The following is an 18,389-nucleotide window of genomic DNA, read 5'->3' on the forward strand; positions in this document are numbered from 1 at the left end:
TACATACTTTCTTTCTTGTTTCTGCCCAAAAACACGTGCTTTTGCACGAGAATCGTGATACAAATTCTCCTCTATTGAGCTCTATGAGATTTTATGACCAGAGAAGGCACTAATAATGCTTCTTATCACCTCGCCCTCGACGTCTCTATTGAAGGGTGGAATTGAATGGCGAGCAAGAGCCATTTTCCCCCATTCAACGTGAGCCCATAATGAGCTTTCTTTGGCGGGTGGAGCAAATGGGCAGGTGTGCTAATTACCGGGTAATAATCGTTGATTAACTTCTCTGTTCGCCATTGGGCTGTTGCACGTGGAGCCGGAGAAATTGGAGCCCAGCGAGTCGTCCAGGTTGCACTTGGTCACGCCGATGGCGATGAGGCTGCTGCTCACGGAGCCGCGGCCCTTGGGGCCCGTGTTGAAGTGCTCAATCACCTCCCAGTTGGACTTCTTCAGCGCGCCGCTGTTCACCATGGGCGCCCACGACGTGGGCGGCACTTGCAGCTCCAGCGACACTTGAGCCGTGCGCGTCTGCTTCAGGGACGCCGCGCGCCGCGTGAATCCCGTTTTCCTGACTGTTGTATCCTGCCGCAAAAGCAAACAAAGACAGGTTAAACAAAGGGCGTCAAACAAGAGCGTCGAACGCGCCGCGGCACATGATTAAACATCAGGAGAAGCTTCTCTGCTTGCTGATTGAGAAGAATGCTTCTGATTTCGCATTCACACATTAAATTCCAATGATTTCTCATCAAATTCACCAAAGCGTGAAGCCACCAAATGTATTCCAAGAGGCTGACAAGCTTTCACAACAAAAGTCCACACAAAGTGTCGCTCGTGTGATGAAACTTTGGCGAAAACTTTCCGTGCATTACATATTAAGTGAACTTTGTGCATCAAATCGATCTGAACTTTTGTGCACACAAACTTTCGTTCAAGTATTTTCGCCCCAGTAATAATGTTTTAAATACTTTGTGAGCCGGAAAAAGCTGCAAAGCTTCTTGGAAAAGCTCATTTAACAAACATGTAAAAATTTCACAGTCATTCTGTGTTGTGATATTAAATAAATTGCGGAATAATTAGTGAAATAATTATGCGAAAACACTTTCAATTATTGCCTCTTTTGCATGAATTGATTTTACATTCATTATTGGAAGTGCAAATATTGACATGGTGCGATTGAATGAAGCCATGTGCATTTCATTAATTGACTACAAACCACATTCTTGGATTTGCAGAAAGCAATCAAGCATCGCCCAGAGATAAACTCAACTCTATTTGTCTTGCTTGTGAACTTGTGGCTTTTGCACTGCTAAAATATCATTCTGACTGTAGCTTAATTAGCTAAAGAGGGAAATAATTTGGCAAAAGCCACGCCCCTTTCAATGCTCCGCCCACAAAATAAACTAAAACACTCCTAAAAGCGCTGTTTTATGTGCAAACTTGTGGCAATTTCAACAATCGTGCATGGGGAAATAAATCCTCACAGTTGAGTTCACTCGAATCAAGTTCATGCGCGACAATTGTCTTCAAGTGTAACAAGTCTTTTGCTATGGAATTTCTCTCAAACAACTGCAATTAATGCTGACATTATTTCTCTGCGGCTCATCTTCTCAATCACTTTCACATTCTTCGCCACATGTACAAAATGAAAGACAAAAAAGGACATGAAAGTCATGGAGAAAGTACAGAAAAAAAGCGGTCATTGTTGAAGAATTTCTCAACATGCGACATTCCACTGACAAGAATAAAAAGGAACGAAGATAGATAACATTTATGCAATTAGGAGAGAATTCTTGTGGCTCCAAAGTTGATGTTTAATTTCTTTTCTGCCTCTTTTTGCAATAAAACGAAAGCAGAGCGCAACAGGAAAATCCCAAGGAGGAGATAATACAGTCAGAAGTGGTGTACAGCTCAGCAGAAGTGCCATAAGAAGTGGAAGTGTTGAAAAACCTAGAAAAATTATATTCCTGGAATGTTTTTTTTACTGACAAATCATCCAGATTCTCTGAATTTCCTTCGATTTTCACGCAGAAACAAACGTAAAAATCTTTTTCTAGGTTATGTCATGAATTAAGTACAGATTTAGTGAATAATTCGCTTTCTAGCACATCAATTCTAATGTTCTTTGGCAGAATGAAGCATTTGCAAGCAATTAACCGTGCTTTTTTAACCTTTTGATGCCAAGAAACACTGCAAATTTGTGTTAAGATTCAACATAACCTCAAAAATAGGCATTTGGACTTGGAAAATGACCATTCAGAAATTTTTCTTGGCGATTTTAAGTCTGAATCAGCAATTTAGAGTTCATTTTGTGATCTAGAATGCTTCCAAACAGAGTTTTTGAAGATATTTTGAGGTTATGGTGCGGAAAAGATGTCCAAAAACAGCTGTTTTGAGTCGATTATTACAGAAATGTGGAATGGAAACTTAAGAAATTTGTTATAATTTAGTAATTAATGTGGAAAAAGACAAGAAATTTCATGTTTTAGAAGTGTGAGGCAAATTTGGAAGTGTTTGAAAGTTGTGTACACATTTTAGACGTATTATCTTCCCCTTGGAAAATCCTCTTGATAATCTCCAGCGTTGTGCAAAAGTTGAACAGCGCGCACTTTGAGAGCTTTCGAAACTTTCAATAGTTTTTTTCTCTATTCTGCTGAAGTGAAATTCCAACAATTTTTCCACCCAATTTGAATGAAAAGTAATAAAAAGCATTAACGATTCCACGTGAATTCCATGTTCAAGGGTATTTCTTTCATATTATTCCGAAAGGGTAGAGCTTATGAAGTTAATAATTATTATGACTGTGTTGCACACAGTGGCGAAATTAGCTTAGACATTTTGCAAATACGCCCTTCTAATTGGCATGCAGGCGACGAGAGTTTGTGCTCCATAATGAAAATCCAACATTTGCCAGCAACTCGAGCCGCCCAACCCTTGGCAAAATGTTATTTTTCCGCCACCCCACAAGACAGTCTCGAGCATCCGTCACGACGCATTAGCAAACTGCCATGGAGATCAGAAACTCAATTGTTCTCACTTGGAAATTATGCTAATTATCGCGTTGATAAAATTCCTCACATTGTCCTGGGGAAACGCACTTAATGAAGGAATTTCTCGGTGTGTAAATAAACTGCGTCAATTGCGTATTTAATCGCGTCGCTTCATTTGCGAAAATGTCGTTTTTTTTCTCCTGCATTTGGTTGACGTTAATCAAATTTCCCGCAGTTTATCTAACATTTGCCATCAGTGCCAACGAATCAATCTCTCTCGCTCATCGTGCCCTATTGCATTTTCCCCCCCAGTTTTAATTGAAAACATCACCACAGCGTCCATATCCGGGCACTTTTCAATATCCCAGTTATGTTGTGCTGCACTAATTTAAAGTAATTACACGAGCGCGCGATGAAATTACACATGCGACTGAAAGTCGTGCCAAAAATACACCCACAAATGAAGTCCGACAAGCGAAATCCGTCTGAGAACCCTTCAAGAGGTCGAACAAGCTCTTCGTGCAAATAAAACAGGGACGGAGAAAAGATCTCTGCCTCAAGGGGGAGATATTTATCAATCTTTCGCACTTCAGGAGTGGAAAAATGCTGATTTAAACACTTTTTGAACTGTTAGAACATTCATTTCTCAATTATTATGTTTTAACCCAAGTTTTCATGCAATAAAAGAACGTCAGAATTGAATTTGATGTAAATTTTTCAACATAACCTATAAAATGACCTAAAAATATTCAAGAAAATCTTATTCATAACCTTTTACGGACAAAACTGAGTAATTTAGTGTGTTTCAGGGCAAAAATAAGCTTAAATTTCCTATTTTTAAATAGAAAATAAACTAATAGTTTAATAAGCTTTGAAAATGAACAAATTTTGAGGTTATGTTTAAACGTAGCACTTAAATTCTGTTTTAAATCGACAATTTCTTCAGTTTAAGCAATTTTAGCACTTGTTAGAATATTCATTTCCGCCTTATCGAGATTTAGGCGATGTTTTCTTGTTTTAAGAAGACGTAAATCTTGAATTTGATGTCATTTTTTCAACATAACCTATAAAATGACCTGAAAATATCAAAGAAAATCTTATTCATAACCTTTTACGGACAAAACTAAGTAATTTAGTGTGTTTCAGGGCAAAAATAAGCTTAAATTTCCTACTTTAGAACAGAAAATCAAGTAACAAACTTTGAAAATGAACAAATTTTGAGGTTATGTTTAAACATAGCACTTGAATTCTTTCTAAAATCTACAATTTATCTAGTTTAAGTAATTTTAGAGTCTTTTAGACCCTATAAAACTTGTTAAAATATTTATTTCCGTCTTATTGTGATTTAAACAAGGATTTCTTGTTTGAAAAGAAGTAAAACATGAATTCAATTTCAATTTTTCGTGAAGATTTTCAAGAAAATCCTATTTATAACCTTTTATGGACCAAAATGGAGAAATTTAATCTATTTCAGGGCGAGAATCAGTGTAAATTTCCAACTTTGGAATAGAAAATAAATTAATAAGCTTTGAAAAGGAATAATTTTGAGGCTATGTTTAATCATTCGATTTAAATCCTCTTTAAAATCGATAATTTCTCTCGTTAAGACAATTATAGAAGTTGTTATCGTGATTTTAGCAAGGTTTTCTTGTTGTAAGAACACGTAAATCTTGAATTTAATTTAAATTTTTTAATTTAAAATCTTTTTAATAACCTTTAATGGACAAAACAAGGGAAATCTAATCAGTTTTAGGTCGACAATAGGTTAAAATTGGTTTCTTCTTGGAGTAATTTTGAGGTTATGTTCAAATTTAGCACTGAAATTCTCTCTAAAACCGGCAATTTCTCCATTTAAAGCTTCAGAATTGATGTTTTTCAGCCTTCAGGTTGACTTCCGCCTGAACTGAAGTGCTTTTCATCATTAATATCTCCCCCTTGATCTGGTCGTCATTCATTTGAAAATGAAAACAATCTCTGGGGCAAAAGAAGCGACAACCCCTTAGAAATTTGCCGACTCTTTCACAATTTCTCTCTCCTGCCCTAAAAGTTGAAAATGTAATTCGAGAAAAAAAATAATTTACCCTCGAGTAGAGGGTAAATTTTAAATAAAACATTTGCAATTCTCTGCTCCTTTTGATGTTTCTCTGAAAACTGGGAGATAAATGCGAAAAATAGAAATGAAATGAGAAGGGAAATAAAAGAACAACCTCTTCTGAAGGATGCTTTAAGCATTTTCTCTCTCATAAAGTCGCCTCTCGCACTTATTTCATGCCCCTTTTCAGCACACACACACAAGATTCTTCCTTTTTCTCTGTATTTTCCAGCAAATCTCTGACTTTATTTGCCTGTTTTTTTTGCCAGAGAATGAGAAGTGCGATATTTTCTGATAAACCTTTTTCTGCGATTCCCTCTGCACACCGGCAATATGTAATCATCTTTTAATCCATTTGTTTTGCAAGAACACGGCTCAGGGAGATTTTAATGCTACCTTTTGGCTTGAGAGAGTGTGTGGAAAAAGTGCCAAGAAGGACGAGAGGACTTTTTTTTCTCCTCTGTTTGGAGTGGAAAGAGTGGTTATTTTGAGAGTCCACAAGTGGGCAAAAAGGATTTTTCTGATGAATTTTTAATTGAATCTCGTTTTTGTCTTATTTGCCTCTCATTCTCTCTCTCTCTCGCACAAACACACACACACACTTTTCCTGGGCAAAAGGACGTGTTTTTGTCCCACACACTCTTTTGCCAAAGCCCAGTGAAAAACGAGAATAGAATAAAAAGAAACAGACCAAAATGTGCTTTGGAGAGACTCGGGTTTTTTTTTTCTACCTCCTCATCCAGAGGCTAAATTAAAAACATATTACAGAACATGAAGTTTTTTCTTTCTCTTCCCCCAAAAAAAAAGCGAACGAACGAACGGAGAAAAACCACACGCGTCCGTGAAGAGGAAGAATGAGGACAGAAAGTGGCGACAAGGATTGAGTGGTGACGGAGGAGAAGGAAAGAAATTGAGCAAAGGCTTCATTTGGGTTGAATGTTCATGTGCTTGAATATATATTCAAGGGTGAATCAAATCAATTGGAGGACAATCAATTCTTAAAGTTTTCCCCGCGCGTCCTCTTTGAGCGGGCTGAAAAATGGACTTTTCAAAAGGAACAAGCTCACTCTTTCCTTCGGAATTGTGTATAGAAAAAGCAACAAGAAAGATGGGAAAAAGTTGTTTGTATTCACGAAGAAGATGCGCGGCTTCCGGTGCTGAGAAAAGTTCTCACGCAGACAACATCTGTTGACATGTCGCAAATTGGCGTGGAATTATTTCAGCATCAGAGAGGAAATTTCCGATGTGAAAGAAAGTGAAAAGAGTTTGGGAAAAATTGCAAAAATTCTGCACAACATCAAAGAGACACTTTGGAAAGGCTCCACATTTCATCGATAAGCGATGCGAATGTGAATGAAGTGCAAGATTGTGAGGAATGAAGAATGAAAGAAATTCTGTGCTGAAGAATAAAGTCACAGCGTGAGTGACAGAAACTCGCAAAGAGTGGAAAGTTAATGAAAATAAACTGGGAGCTTTTCACCAAGAATTTCCTATGCAAATTCATCATTGTTATTGTCCAAAAATTATAAATGCGGACAGAGTGAAATAGAATTTAATTAGTTTGTGTCGCACATTTTCCTCACTTTGCTCTTAATTGGTGTCAAAAGATGACAATTTATGAAAGTTTTTCTACAATTTTACTTCATTCTCATATTGATTTTATACTTGACCGTGTATTTTTCAATCAAGGTTGACTTTTATTTAACTTTATTCAACTTCGAAACTATCAAAAGTCGACTTTTGAGTTCAGACATTCATATAAATGGATATTTTTCCTGTGTCCTTTTAGTTGTTTTGCATCCTTAAATAGAAATCCTTGCGAATAATTCTAAATACTGAAAAAAATCAGTGAAGACTTCGTCGCAACTTTACTTTCATAACATTTTAAATAAACTGTCAAAAATATGATTTTGAGAAATGGTGTTGCAAGATTACAATTTATATTATTTACTAATGTTGGGAATTTATCAATTCTTAATTTTCCATCGCGTGAAGACAAGAAAAGCAGGAAATCTCATGTGAAAATCAAGAAAATGGACAATATTATAATGTTTTAGTGTAAATAAACAATTATTTATTGAATTTTTTGGCTATTTGTGCACATTTCAATGCTCTAAATTGAGGCTATGTATGTCTGGAAATCCTTCAACCTTTTCCAAGGAAACTAATTGGTTTTCTGGACATTCTGACCAGCAGATAAAGATGTTTTGCATTGATATTAATTATTTCGCCCTGTAGAATTCATTCTTAGCGTTGAAAACATCGCTAAAAACTCTTGGAAGTTCCTTAACTTCACTTTTGGAGGAACAGGAAAAATGCTTTTCACTTCCACGCGGAGGAAAGTTGGAGTTTTCTGCCCTAAAAACACCCTCAAAGAGCAAATACGAAGACTGTAAAATGTTGCAACGATCCAGAAATTGAATAAATCTTTAAAATTATAAATAAAATGTATAGGAAAAATGTGAAAAATTGCTTTGAACGAGGTGTTTAAAAATAAAAGCACAAATAAGACTTGCATTAACCGACTTTATTGTGAGTTTGTCTATGAATTCTCCATATTTCAGTTAATATTTCGATAAATAACCAACGAATTCAACTGGAAGTTATAGGAAATACTTAAAAATGACCAATATTATCAATTTAAAGGACGATAGCAGGAAGTTTAATGGGAAATTATGGAAATTTCAAGTCTTTAACTTCAAATCATCTGCGTTTGATTGTTTAAGACAGCATTTTGAGGTCAATTTCTGCTCAATTTCTCAGCACTTTATCACATAATATCTAATTGCCTCTTCTAAGAACTCAATTCTGGAGAAAGACAGTTGAGTGACTTTTGCAAACACAAATAGATAGTGTAATTAGAATAATTGGCAGAAGATGAAGAATTCAGAATATCTGATAACATTCCAAGACGATAAACTTCTGGCGCTTCAGGGAAGTTTTCGTCTGATAAAAGGACGAAATTTCCATTACACGGGTTAACATTTCATAGTCCAGTGAAGGAATGTGAGAGTCACTTAGCAAAAAAGAGATTATTCTACATGATTTACCCTCACATTTTCCCGTGCTTTAAGCCCAATCTCATTCCACTGCAACCCCGCAAATCTTCGCGCACTCCCAGGAGTTACTCTTTAAATAATGTAAAATATTCCGTCACATCCCTTAACAGTGAGACGCGGAGGGTTTTTCAGGGACACTGGGAAATTTGTGTATTGAGTTCTTTGGGGGGAGGAAAGCGCGCCGTAAATTGTATCGATTTTCATTGCTTGTCCACGGAAAAAAAATATTATATGTTTTCTGGAATGCAGAGTGGTATAAATCACTCATTTTGTAATTAATATATCGTGGAAAAAAGCCCTCGGCAATCTCAACCCCCAAAAATAGACAAACACAGAGCGAGAGAGAGAGAATTTCGCTCTTTGCCATTTCCCGCCCATTTTTTTCTTCCCACCCTCAAATTTCACTTACATATTGCTCAAATGATTTTGTTTTCAATTTCTGCAGCATTTCCATTTAGCAAATGCGCGAATTCAAATGGCTTCTTGCTGTCCAACACCCTGGATTTACTGAGTCACACTTTTCACATTTTCCACCGCAAAGTTCTGCTTTTTTTTCTGGCAACTCTTTCAATTAGAGATTTACATTGTCTTTCTGTTTTTCCACCCTCTGAAATTGGGTTGGAAAATAATACGCGTTGTTTGCTGCACTGGATGGATTTCCCAGCACAATGCAGAAAAAAAGAGGGTGTAAATATAATTTTGGGAATATTTCTGCACTTCACAACACTCCCAGAGGGAGAGAAAGAGAGAGATTTCCAATCAACGTCACTCGCAGTGCATTTGATTGCAAATATTCCGCCCAAAACTGACTATGTTGAATAGTTAAGCAACAGTGGGAGACAGAGAGAAGGTGGTTGATGGACAGGTGGTTTTCTGGTCCAGAGGCCGAAGAGAGAGGCAGAAGAGAGAGAGAGAAAAACACTTCCACAAACACAGTGATTTTTCACGCGTGAGAACACGAAAAGTTGCGTGGCGGCCGTTCAACTCGTTCGGCGTGTCGCTAAAGACTGAGGAGATGGAATTCTTCATCGCCCGAAGAGCTTTCCACCCCCGCGCCGCAGAAAGGGAAAAAGCTCCTGCGAGACTCTCCTCAACTGTCGTCACTCGTGAGTGTGTGAGCCGGAGAGAGAGTATAATGAGGAGAGGAAAAAACATTTGTTGAACCCCCCAAAATTTGATTTCAATCACTTCTTTCAGGGGTGAATTCTCCCTCCAAAAAGCAACCCCCTTTGGCACTTTCTCCTTCATTCATTTCCCATTTTAATGTCTTGGGCTATTGATTTTGCCACTGCGTTACGCATTTCACCTATTATTATGCCGACACACACATCTCAATCATCCCCCTTAACGGGGGTGTCATTTGTCGGACGTCTCAGTGCGAAAATAGTCCCTCACAAGACCGGCTAAATATGTAACTTCAGGGGTTGATGGTGAGAAAACAGAGACACGACAGAATGGACAAGTTTACAAATAGACTCAAGCAATTTCGTGTCCATTTCCACCCTTCTCTCGCTCTCTTTCACCCCCCCTTTTTTTCGCAATTGTACATCACAATAAAATACCCTCACTTGTTGCATTTTCCACAGCGCATGAGCGGCTTTTTGGGCACTTTTCTCTCCCCTCTCGAGTCTATTTTATGTACAATCCCCACTCTTGCCACCCCCAAAGAGTATCTAAGGCCACTGACATCATCCGTGTACATAATTTCAATACGCCACCCTCTCCACCACCCCCTCTCCCACCACTATCGCAGCGCGACTACACCGGTAGTCAGGGTGAATTGTTGAGAAAATGAATGAAGCTGCCAATTATCCGCAGATGGATTTAATATCCCTGCATTTTCCGTCATTTCCCACTGGCAAAACGCGACCCTCTTATATGATCCGCTGGGGAAGTAATTCAATGCGCCTCAAGAGACCAACCCGTGTTGCGATGAAATATTAACAGTCCCAGAATTACTCTCGCGTCAACATTGAATTAAATTGAGCAGAAGGAATTTTGTGCTACAAATAGCGTAATTTGATTAATGCACAACGCGTTCACTTTGTCCTTTGTGATCCTCGAGAAGCTCAGCGACAACGGAAAAGGTGCAATAATTCTGCCGAGAGTTGCTGGAAAAGCTCGGGAAGCTTTTGCAAGTCCAGAGCAGCAAAATTATGGCAGAATGATAAAATTACGTCAAATTAACCACCATTTGAATGAGATTTAAAGGTCAAAAACGACAATATTACACATAAATATTCAGGAAATGTTGATTTTCAGGTTAAATCTGAATATTTTAGTTAAATTTTGCGCAAAAATTCTCTTGATATCTTGGTTTTTTTATATCTTACTTTTGTGATATCTTGGTTTTCTTGATATCTTGTTATTTTTGAAATCTTGTTATTTTTTATATCTTGTATTTTTAAATCTTGTTTTTTTATATCTTGGTTTATTTTATATATATTTTTTTAATCTTGTTATTTTTTATATCTTGGTATTTCTTTAATGTTATTTTTTTATATCTTGGTTTATTTTATATCTTGTTTTTTTTTAAATCTTGGTTTATTTTATATCTTGGTTTTTTCAAATCTTGTTATTTTTATATTTTCGTTTTTTTTAATCTTGTTTTTTATATCTTGGTTTATTTTATATCTTGGTTTTTTTTAAATCTTGTTATTTTTATCTTGTTTTTCTTGATATTTTGGTTTTCTTGATATCTCAATTAACTATATGAACTCTAACCTATGAAAAATCCTTTAGAGCTATTAATTAAGTTATTTTATCATCAAGACAACAGTTAATGTTGTGTTTTCTTCTTCAGTAACTCTTTAGATTTGTCTTTGATCTTTAAGTTTTCTCTCAATTTCAAGTAAATTAATTATTTCATTCATATTTTTAAAAGTAACCGGAATTATTACTGTTGAATGACCAGTTTTTGACCACATTCTAACCAAAAAAAAATTGTTATTTCATATTTAAGCAAAAGCTGTTTACGTACATTTTAATAAGACAATTTCGCCCTAAAATTGAGTACTTTTCAATAGAAAAATCTTATGCAAAATCGAAACGTTAAATGTGAGTCAGAATCTGGTTATTTTGGCAACTAAATTGACTAACATCATCGTGTTGCTTGGGATGTTCTTTAATGATTCATTATCAAATTTCAATTCGCAATTTGTTAATGCGTTTCGAGTCATTTTAGCTCGCATTCTGGCCAAAGTTAAAAGTCACATCACGGCGAAGCTTACAAAATAGAGTGCAGAAAGCTCGTCCAAAATAGAGCTTATAATTTTCCAACCATGTTTCCCCATATTCGATATATAATTTTCCACTTTGACGCTCACCCTTTCCCAAAACTTTTAATTAAACTTGGGCAAATTCACAGCAGCGTCCAGCTGAGGGTTAGTTGTGAATTCTGATAAATTCCCATCCCTTTGACAAAAAAGTCTCCTTTGGTCAGAAGCAATTTGTAAGTTTCACAGTGGCTCAGATTACAATTTTCCAAGGAGCATCGCTCAATATTGCTGCGGAGCAATGCAAAAAGCACTCTCTAATTACCACTACTTAAGCTCTGCCAACATTGCAATTTCACCCACTCGCAATCGACATGAGTGTCAGAGCGAGAGAGAGAGCGAGAGAGAGAGAGAGAGAGAGATTCTATCTCTTGCGGAACACTCAGAGTGAAAACTTTCAATCAAATATTTGCTTCGTGTTTACCAAAAAGAAGAAATATGAAGAGCGATGCAAGATTTTCTCCCATTTCTCACTCTTTGACAAGCGAAATAGAAATTTAGACAAATCTCTTGTGAAATACACTGTGAGATTTCCATGTTATTTCCATCTGCCAATCCAAGGAAATCAATCACTCGCAACAAACTGCCTTCGAGAACGCAATTCTTTTTCGCTGAAGATGAGAAAAACTACGCCGTGTCTTGGGAATGGGAAATAAAATACTCTTTCACTCTCTTCAGGCGCGCTCAACAAGTTTCCCAAGGATGGGAAAGAGAGAAAAGTGGATTTTATCCTGATGCCATAAAACTTCTTTCATAATTCAATTTTCCTTTAGTTGCATCAAAGTGAAAAGTTTCCCTGCCTTTGACGCGAGGCGATTTGAAAAGAAAGTTGCCAGCTTAATTGGGGAGGATTTAAATGATGCTAGAGTTAATTTGAAGAATAGAGAGATGGAAATTAAGACAGCATTAATCAATGATTAAATTAATGCTCAAGTGACTTTCATTTCGTCACAACTTTCTCGCTCAGGGAAAACTTATCATAAATATTTGATGTTCACAATCAAAATTCAGGAGTTTGATTTACATCTCAGATTTACATCACAAAACTCAAAAATTTCATCATCATCACGTCTGCAGTGCCAAAACGGTGAAAAATAATGCGATTTTGCATGAAAACATCCGCCATTTTGAAAACACATAAAAGACGTTTCTTTATTTTTCTCAGACGCTATGCAATAAATTTACTCCAAAAATTAATATGTTATAACTGGTATCAAGATCTTTCCAACGAACCCTTACTTTAGACGCTAGGCCTTTCTGAGCCCTAGATTTTAGGTTCCAGATTTCTAACTAAAAAATAGACATAACTCTGGTTCTAATTATCCGATCAACATAGATTTAGGCTCATTGGAAAGGTCTTGCTAAAAGCTATCTTCCATTCAAACATAATAATTCGGTACAACCAACGCTAGGGGCGCTAGAGACACTAAACTGATTTTCTAAACTTTGAAATTGTATAACTCGAGAACGAAACGACGGATTTTCTTTAAATTAGAGTATGTTGTAGCTGACATCAAGACCTTTCCAAAGAACCATCAACTATGAAGATTGACATAATAGGAGCGGAGTTATGGTGGTTTAAAGTTTACAGCTTTACCAGTTTGTATTTCCACTGTTTATGGATCGATTTCGATCATCTCTTCACCAAAGAACGTCTCTCGACGTCCTTTAACCTCGACGAATTATATATGAGCGCCTGTATCTTGGCAATTCTGTTTAGAATTCTAATAAAACTGTAATATAACCGAAGTTATGGCAGTTTAAAGTTCTGATTTGAAAACGCTCTAACTTTGGTTCTATTTGTTCAATCTTTATCATCTTGAGCTCATTGGAAAGGTATTGAAAAATTCTACAGCTATTTAGAACAAAATAAGTTTATCTGTCTATTGCTTAAGCCTTAAGGTCAATCCGAGTTATGTTGATTTGAATTTTCCATAGAAAAAAGCTACAGTAAATGCCAGCCAGTTAGAAGCACACGTGAAGCGTGAGCTTATCCACATATTTATGATAAAAATTGTAGCAAAATAATTCACAGTGGCGCTGAAAATTATATGCACCGGAGAAATTTATATTTCATGCATTTTCTCTGCAATGGATGTTAAAGTGATGAAATTTTAATTGGAACTTCTCAATGCAAACACACAGAAAGCTCCGCATTATGCACAACCGCACAGATGCCTGAATAATTAGGGGTTCAGTGGCCGCGGGCAAAGGAGAGTCAGTGAGGAAGAAAGTTAATTAAATTTTCCACTCGGCGTCGCCTCGAGAAAAGTGATGGTCAGTGTAAAGGGCGAAATATGCAACACGGTGGATAATGAGGTTTGATGGAAAATATTCATCAGGAGAGTAATCCTCACCTCGCGCGTCCTTCGGCTCCCACGCAGCGAGAGTCTCTTGCCCCAGTCGCGCTTCTGTGCATCCACAGAATACGAGCGCAGCATTGGCGTTGACGTTGCAATCTCCATTTTTTCCGCGCTCGATTCTCTCTTTCTTCTTCTGGAAAAATGCCTCTCAGCAAAGTCTGGGCGCGCTTTTTTCCTCCTCCTTGGCAAAAACTCTCACTGCTCGTCTCTTCCAACCCTCGCGAAGCTCAATATAATCTGCACACAGACGATCTCCACTCTTGTACAAGTTTCATTGAGTCAACATTTGCGCTCCATCAACATATTTTGAAGCCCTTTCCATCGCGCGCACCGAAGAAAAACTTGTCACATTTCTTCTGTGCGGCACGAGAGAAATTTTACACTTGCAACTCTGCCGTGAAAGTCCTGGAAAAAAACAAACAGAAACACAACCAAAATTAAATACACAGCAATTTTCAACACTAAAAGACAAGTTTACAAGATGTTTAATTCCCCTTCTATTTTCGGGGCGAATTTCTAATAGAAAAAGTTCAACAACCACTCGCGCGCGTCTGCGGGAAACTTTTAGGAGTGCTTTTTTTCATGCTTCTTTTGGCCACTGAGACACCGTGGAATGAAAGGAACTTAGACACGAATACAAGTCGACGGGTGCCTTGAAAACTATAAAAAGTCAAAATCGCCATTTTTCAGCAAAGCGAATTCAAAACTTTGCATTAAAACAGCTGCGAAATTTGCCAAATTTACTTCAAAATACTCAAAATGCCTTCAAATCGTTCGTTAAAGTGAAAATATTGCTCTGTATTTTTTATTTTGTAAATGTTTTATTGGTATTTATTGAAATTTTTCACTAAAATGTGGCAAAATTAATAGAAAATCTGAAAATATTACTTTTCAAAGTCGATTTTTAATGGTTTTTCAGTCGATTTTATACAAAAAATCAACTTTTCATACTTCAATTGGACTTTTTCTTAATGTTTTCTAGTGAAAAAATTGAAAAGATATGAGAAATATTCATTTAAAGTCCAAAAAAACATTTTAGGATAATTCTGAAAATCTACAAATATTTTCTAAAAAGACGTTTTTATGCATTTGACTGCAATTTTTGAGACATTTTTCTTGGGGAAAAATTGTTCAGCGTAAACAATGAAAATTCGACTTTTCATTCGCAAAACATGACAATTTTTTTCCATTTATGCTTTTTAGATAAATAAGATTTTTTTCTATTGTCTCATAAGATACAAATCTTAAAATTCTTGTACAGAAAGAACAAATAAAAGGCTTTTCAAAAATTCATAAGACGAAAACTATGATAAATCGACTTTTCATAGTTTTCCATTCACCCGTCGAAGTGGAAGAGGAAAATTGCGAGAAAAAAAACCCCTTTTTGTCAGGGATTTTCTCTGTGGGTGTGCGGAAAAATTATTACTCGCCCTACAAATTTGCTAAACAAGGTTTTGGCGAGAAACTTTTCCAAGAAAGAGCGAGAAAAACACAGACACAAATATTTTATGCACTTAATTCCGCAGAAATTGATTTCCATCATCATCATCATCATCTCATTGCCATCGCTGAAGATTGCGGAATTTAATTCCGCCGTGATTCCTTTTCCTGCTCCGAAGAAGAGGGAGTGAAATTGAAAAATCTTCCGAATTATTATGTCTCCCACTCTTTCTCGTCCATTTTACCATCTCAGCGTATTATTTTATCTCCGGCTGATCGCTTGAACCCCACCAAAAACAGAGCATCACAACTCTGTGTTGTAATCGAGACACTTTTGCCGCAAAACTCCCCCGAAAATTCATCCACCAAAAACTCCGTTGGAAATTCGGGGGGAAAGTTTTCAATTGAAAATTGAATTTGTGCTCTTTTCCCAGTCGCCTTTGTTCTCTGTTTGGTTTGGGAAGCGAAACAAGACAATTTTTTGCCTATTTTCCTGCTCACTTTTCTGGCGCAATTGAACTTTTTCCACCACCTTCTCCACCCACAGAAGCACAGCGTCATAGCCAGCGTCAGGAGACAGTCAGACTTTTGAGTAGGACATCGTTGGAAAGGTTTCTTGGCTGCTGAGAATCATTAAAAATCTCAACTCATTTCAATAATTAGGCTCTGAGATAATTGGAAAAAGAAGAATCAAATGTGTTCAAAATGGTGAATTTTCGGACAATTTAAAAGTCTATGAATGGAATATTGTACTTGAGCAACATTTTTTCACAACTTTCAATCAAACAGCACTGAAAATGTCTGATAACTTGATGTTTTTCATTTTATTCATGGCGTTTTTACAAGAATTGAAGAAAATGTGAAGTTTGCGTCAAATCTGTCACTGCTAAAGTAAAGAAACCAATGAAAATTCTAAACTTTTGAAGGTAAATGTCGTCAAAATTGAAAGAAATATTGAATTTTTAGCACTTAGAGCAAAATTGGTCCAAAATTTCACAAGTGTCCTAAGTGAATTTTCGTCACTGTATTAATGTGTCTCTGCTAAGTTACAGGAATCAATGAAAATCATTAAGTTTTCTTTCCATTAGATAATCTATTTGCCATGAAATAATCTTCTTCAGTTACTTAAAGGCTTTCTTTATTACTTCTTTCTGAATGTGCCTCAAAATTGTCCAAAACTACCCCAAAATGGGGCATTTTTGTACAAAATGCCGTGAAATGGAAAACTCATTCGGTGAAAAACCCTTAAATTCTCCGATCTTGGGACAAAGCGCCCATTTATATCTTATAATCAAGGAAATTCAAAAGGCCGAATAGAAAATCTCTTCAATGTTTGACTTTTCTTTTTTGGGAAAATGAATTGAAAGTTGATACTTAAATTTTAGTACCAAATTCCCCCACTTTTCGCCTGTTTTATTGAATGAAACACAAATTTATTTTAATTAATTCCCTCGCAACATATTTCTGGGAATGAGGCTTACAAATTTCCTGGATTTATTGATTAACTGGAGAGATTTTGATGTTCTCGGAAAATACAAACTGAAATTTTCCCATTTTCTCTATTTTTTCCCCCCTGCGCAAAATTTACAAAACCAATAATTAATGTGGGAAAAATGGAACATTTGAGGTGAAATATTGTGTAATTTAACAGTAAAACAGAATTAAAATTGACACATTTTTTATATGATTGTCACATGAAAATCCCATTTTATTAGTAAAACACGTGAAAAATATTTTCAAAATATGCGAAAATGCTTATAAAAAATACACGGCATATTGAGATGTAGAAAATTGTAGATATTTAATGCATATTTTATTCTGTGCACAACAAAGTTACTCAACTAACCATCAATTAGTCAACAAACTGCAAATGCAATTTTGAGCGGATTTGCATTCGTCAATTTTTCCCTGGCGCCAAATTGATCCACAAAATGTTACAATTTCTGCAATTTAGCCAACTGAACGACAAGGAACGCTTCGCGCATCAGTGTCAGCGAATAATAGAGTTTTAGGGCAGTAATAAACAAATTACACTTGCCATGAATTTGTAATTTGCACAAGTCTCCGCCATGGTTTTATTTGCACACAAAATACATTCGTGACCACATAGAAAATTAGGCTCCAATCGATCATCCCCATCAATGCACTTCCCGCGCGCCTTCAGTGGGCGCCTAATTGAAATGCGGCTTCGGACGCAAAATTCAATTGATGGAAATTGGATATTGCGACGCGAGAGAACAAGTGAAATTATATATCACACTGTGTCTCGATGTTTCTCCATTTTCCTCCTCCCCCACCCTTTGTGCCCCGCTGTCCCCTCGCCAACGCCCCCTAAAGTATCCAATTTCACTCAGCGCGCGAGATTTCCGCTGTCACGCTGAGGATCATTGAAGATGACGACATTTCTTCCGCGATTTTCCCATTACACAGCAGCTATTTTTAATTATGCTCAAATAGATTAATTTCACTGCAATTACACTAACTCAACTGCCATTGTCGCCGCGACTTTCATTGCGCCGTGATTTCGCCAATAAATATGCTGTAAAAAGCTTCGCATTTCATTCCAAACGAAATCTCCTATATAATGAGGCGCAAAAAAGGAATTTATAGAAAAACTTTATAGCTTTAAACAACACTGAGAGGATTACAAATAAAGCTTGCGCATGAACTACTCAAAGGAGCTTTTTTAATTAATTGCAAATGATTTTCATGATGGGAAGAGCAAAATTATCAATGCAATTAACAGAAATTATTAATAAATTGATGTGGCAAAGTAAAAAGTTTAAATTTCATGCAATTCTCCTAAAACAGTTAGAAATGTCCACTGAAATTCTCATGTCCCATAGAATTCCACTGGAATTCCATAAGACTGTCCATTGTGTAATATGACCGTGATAATAAATGTCACACAATTTGTCCGCATTTTTCTCATGATAACCTAACATTTTCCCACAATTTACCAATAAAATATCATATGATGATATTTCTTTTTCCAGTTTTGTCACTTTCAATGCTATTATAATGGAAAATATGTGGAATTCTTGGAATAAATCCAATATATTTCTCAGTGTGACACAACAATTGTTGGTTATTCAACATTTTTTGCACGATCGCACATTTATTAGGCACATTTTCCTGAGCAGAGAAGTGGAATTATAGGAAATGCGTGAACGCAT

At 36.4% G+C, this 18,389-nt stretch overlaps 1 protein-coding gene across 1 annotated transcript in view; it reads right to left on the bottom strand.

The window, feature by feature from the left end:
- LOC132265238 (adenylate cyclase type 6) overlaps positions 1–18,389 on the bottom strand; it is a 59,068-nt gene that overhangs the window by 24,012 nt on the left and 16,667 nt on the right. The window contains exons 2-3 of the mRNA XM_059765816.1: positions 13,768–14,178; positions 258–579 (exon numbers count right to left, since the gene is read on the bottom strand). Of these exons, the coding sequence (XP_059621799.1) occupies positions 258–579; positions 13,768–13,875 (430 nt within the window). The 5' untranslated portion in view covers positions 13,876–14,178. The remainder of the gene's footprint in view (positions 1–257; positions 580–13,767; positions 14,179–18,389) is intronic.

Source organism: Phlebotomus argentipes, unplaced genomic scaffold (genome assembly GCF_947086385.1).
Source record: "Phlebotomus argentipes unplaced genomic scaffold, Phlebotomus argentipes genome assembly contig_2, whole genome shotgun sequence".
Classification (NCBI taxonomy): domain Eukaryota; kingdom Metazoa; phylum Arthropoda; class Insecta; order Diptera; family Psychodidae; genus Phlebotomus; species Phlebotomus argentipes.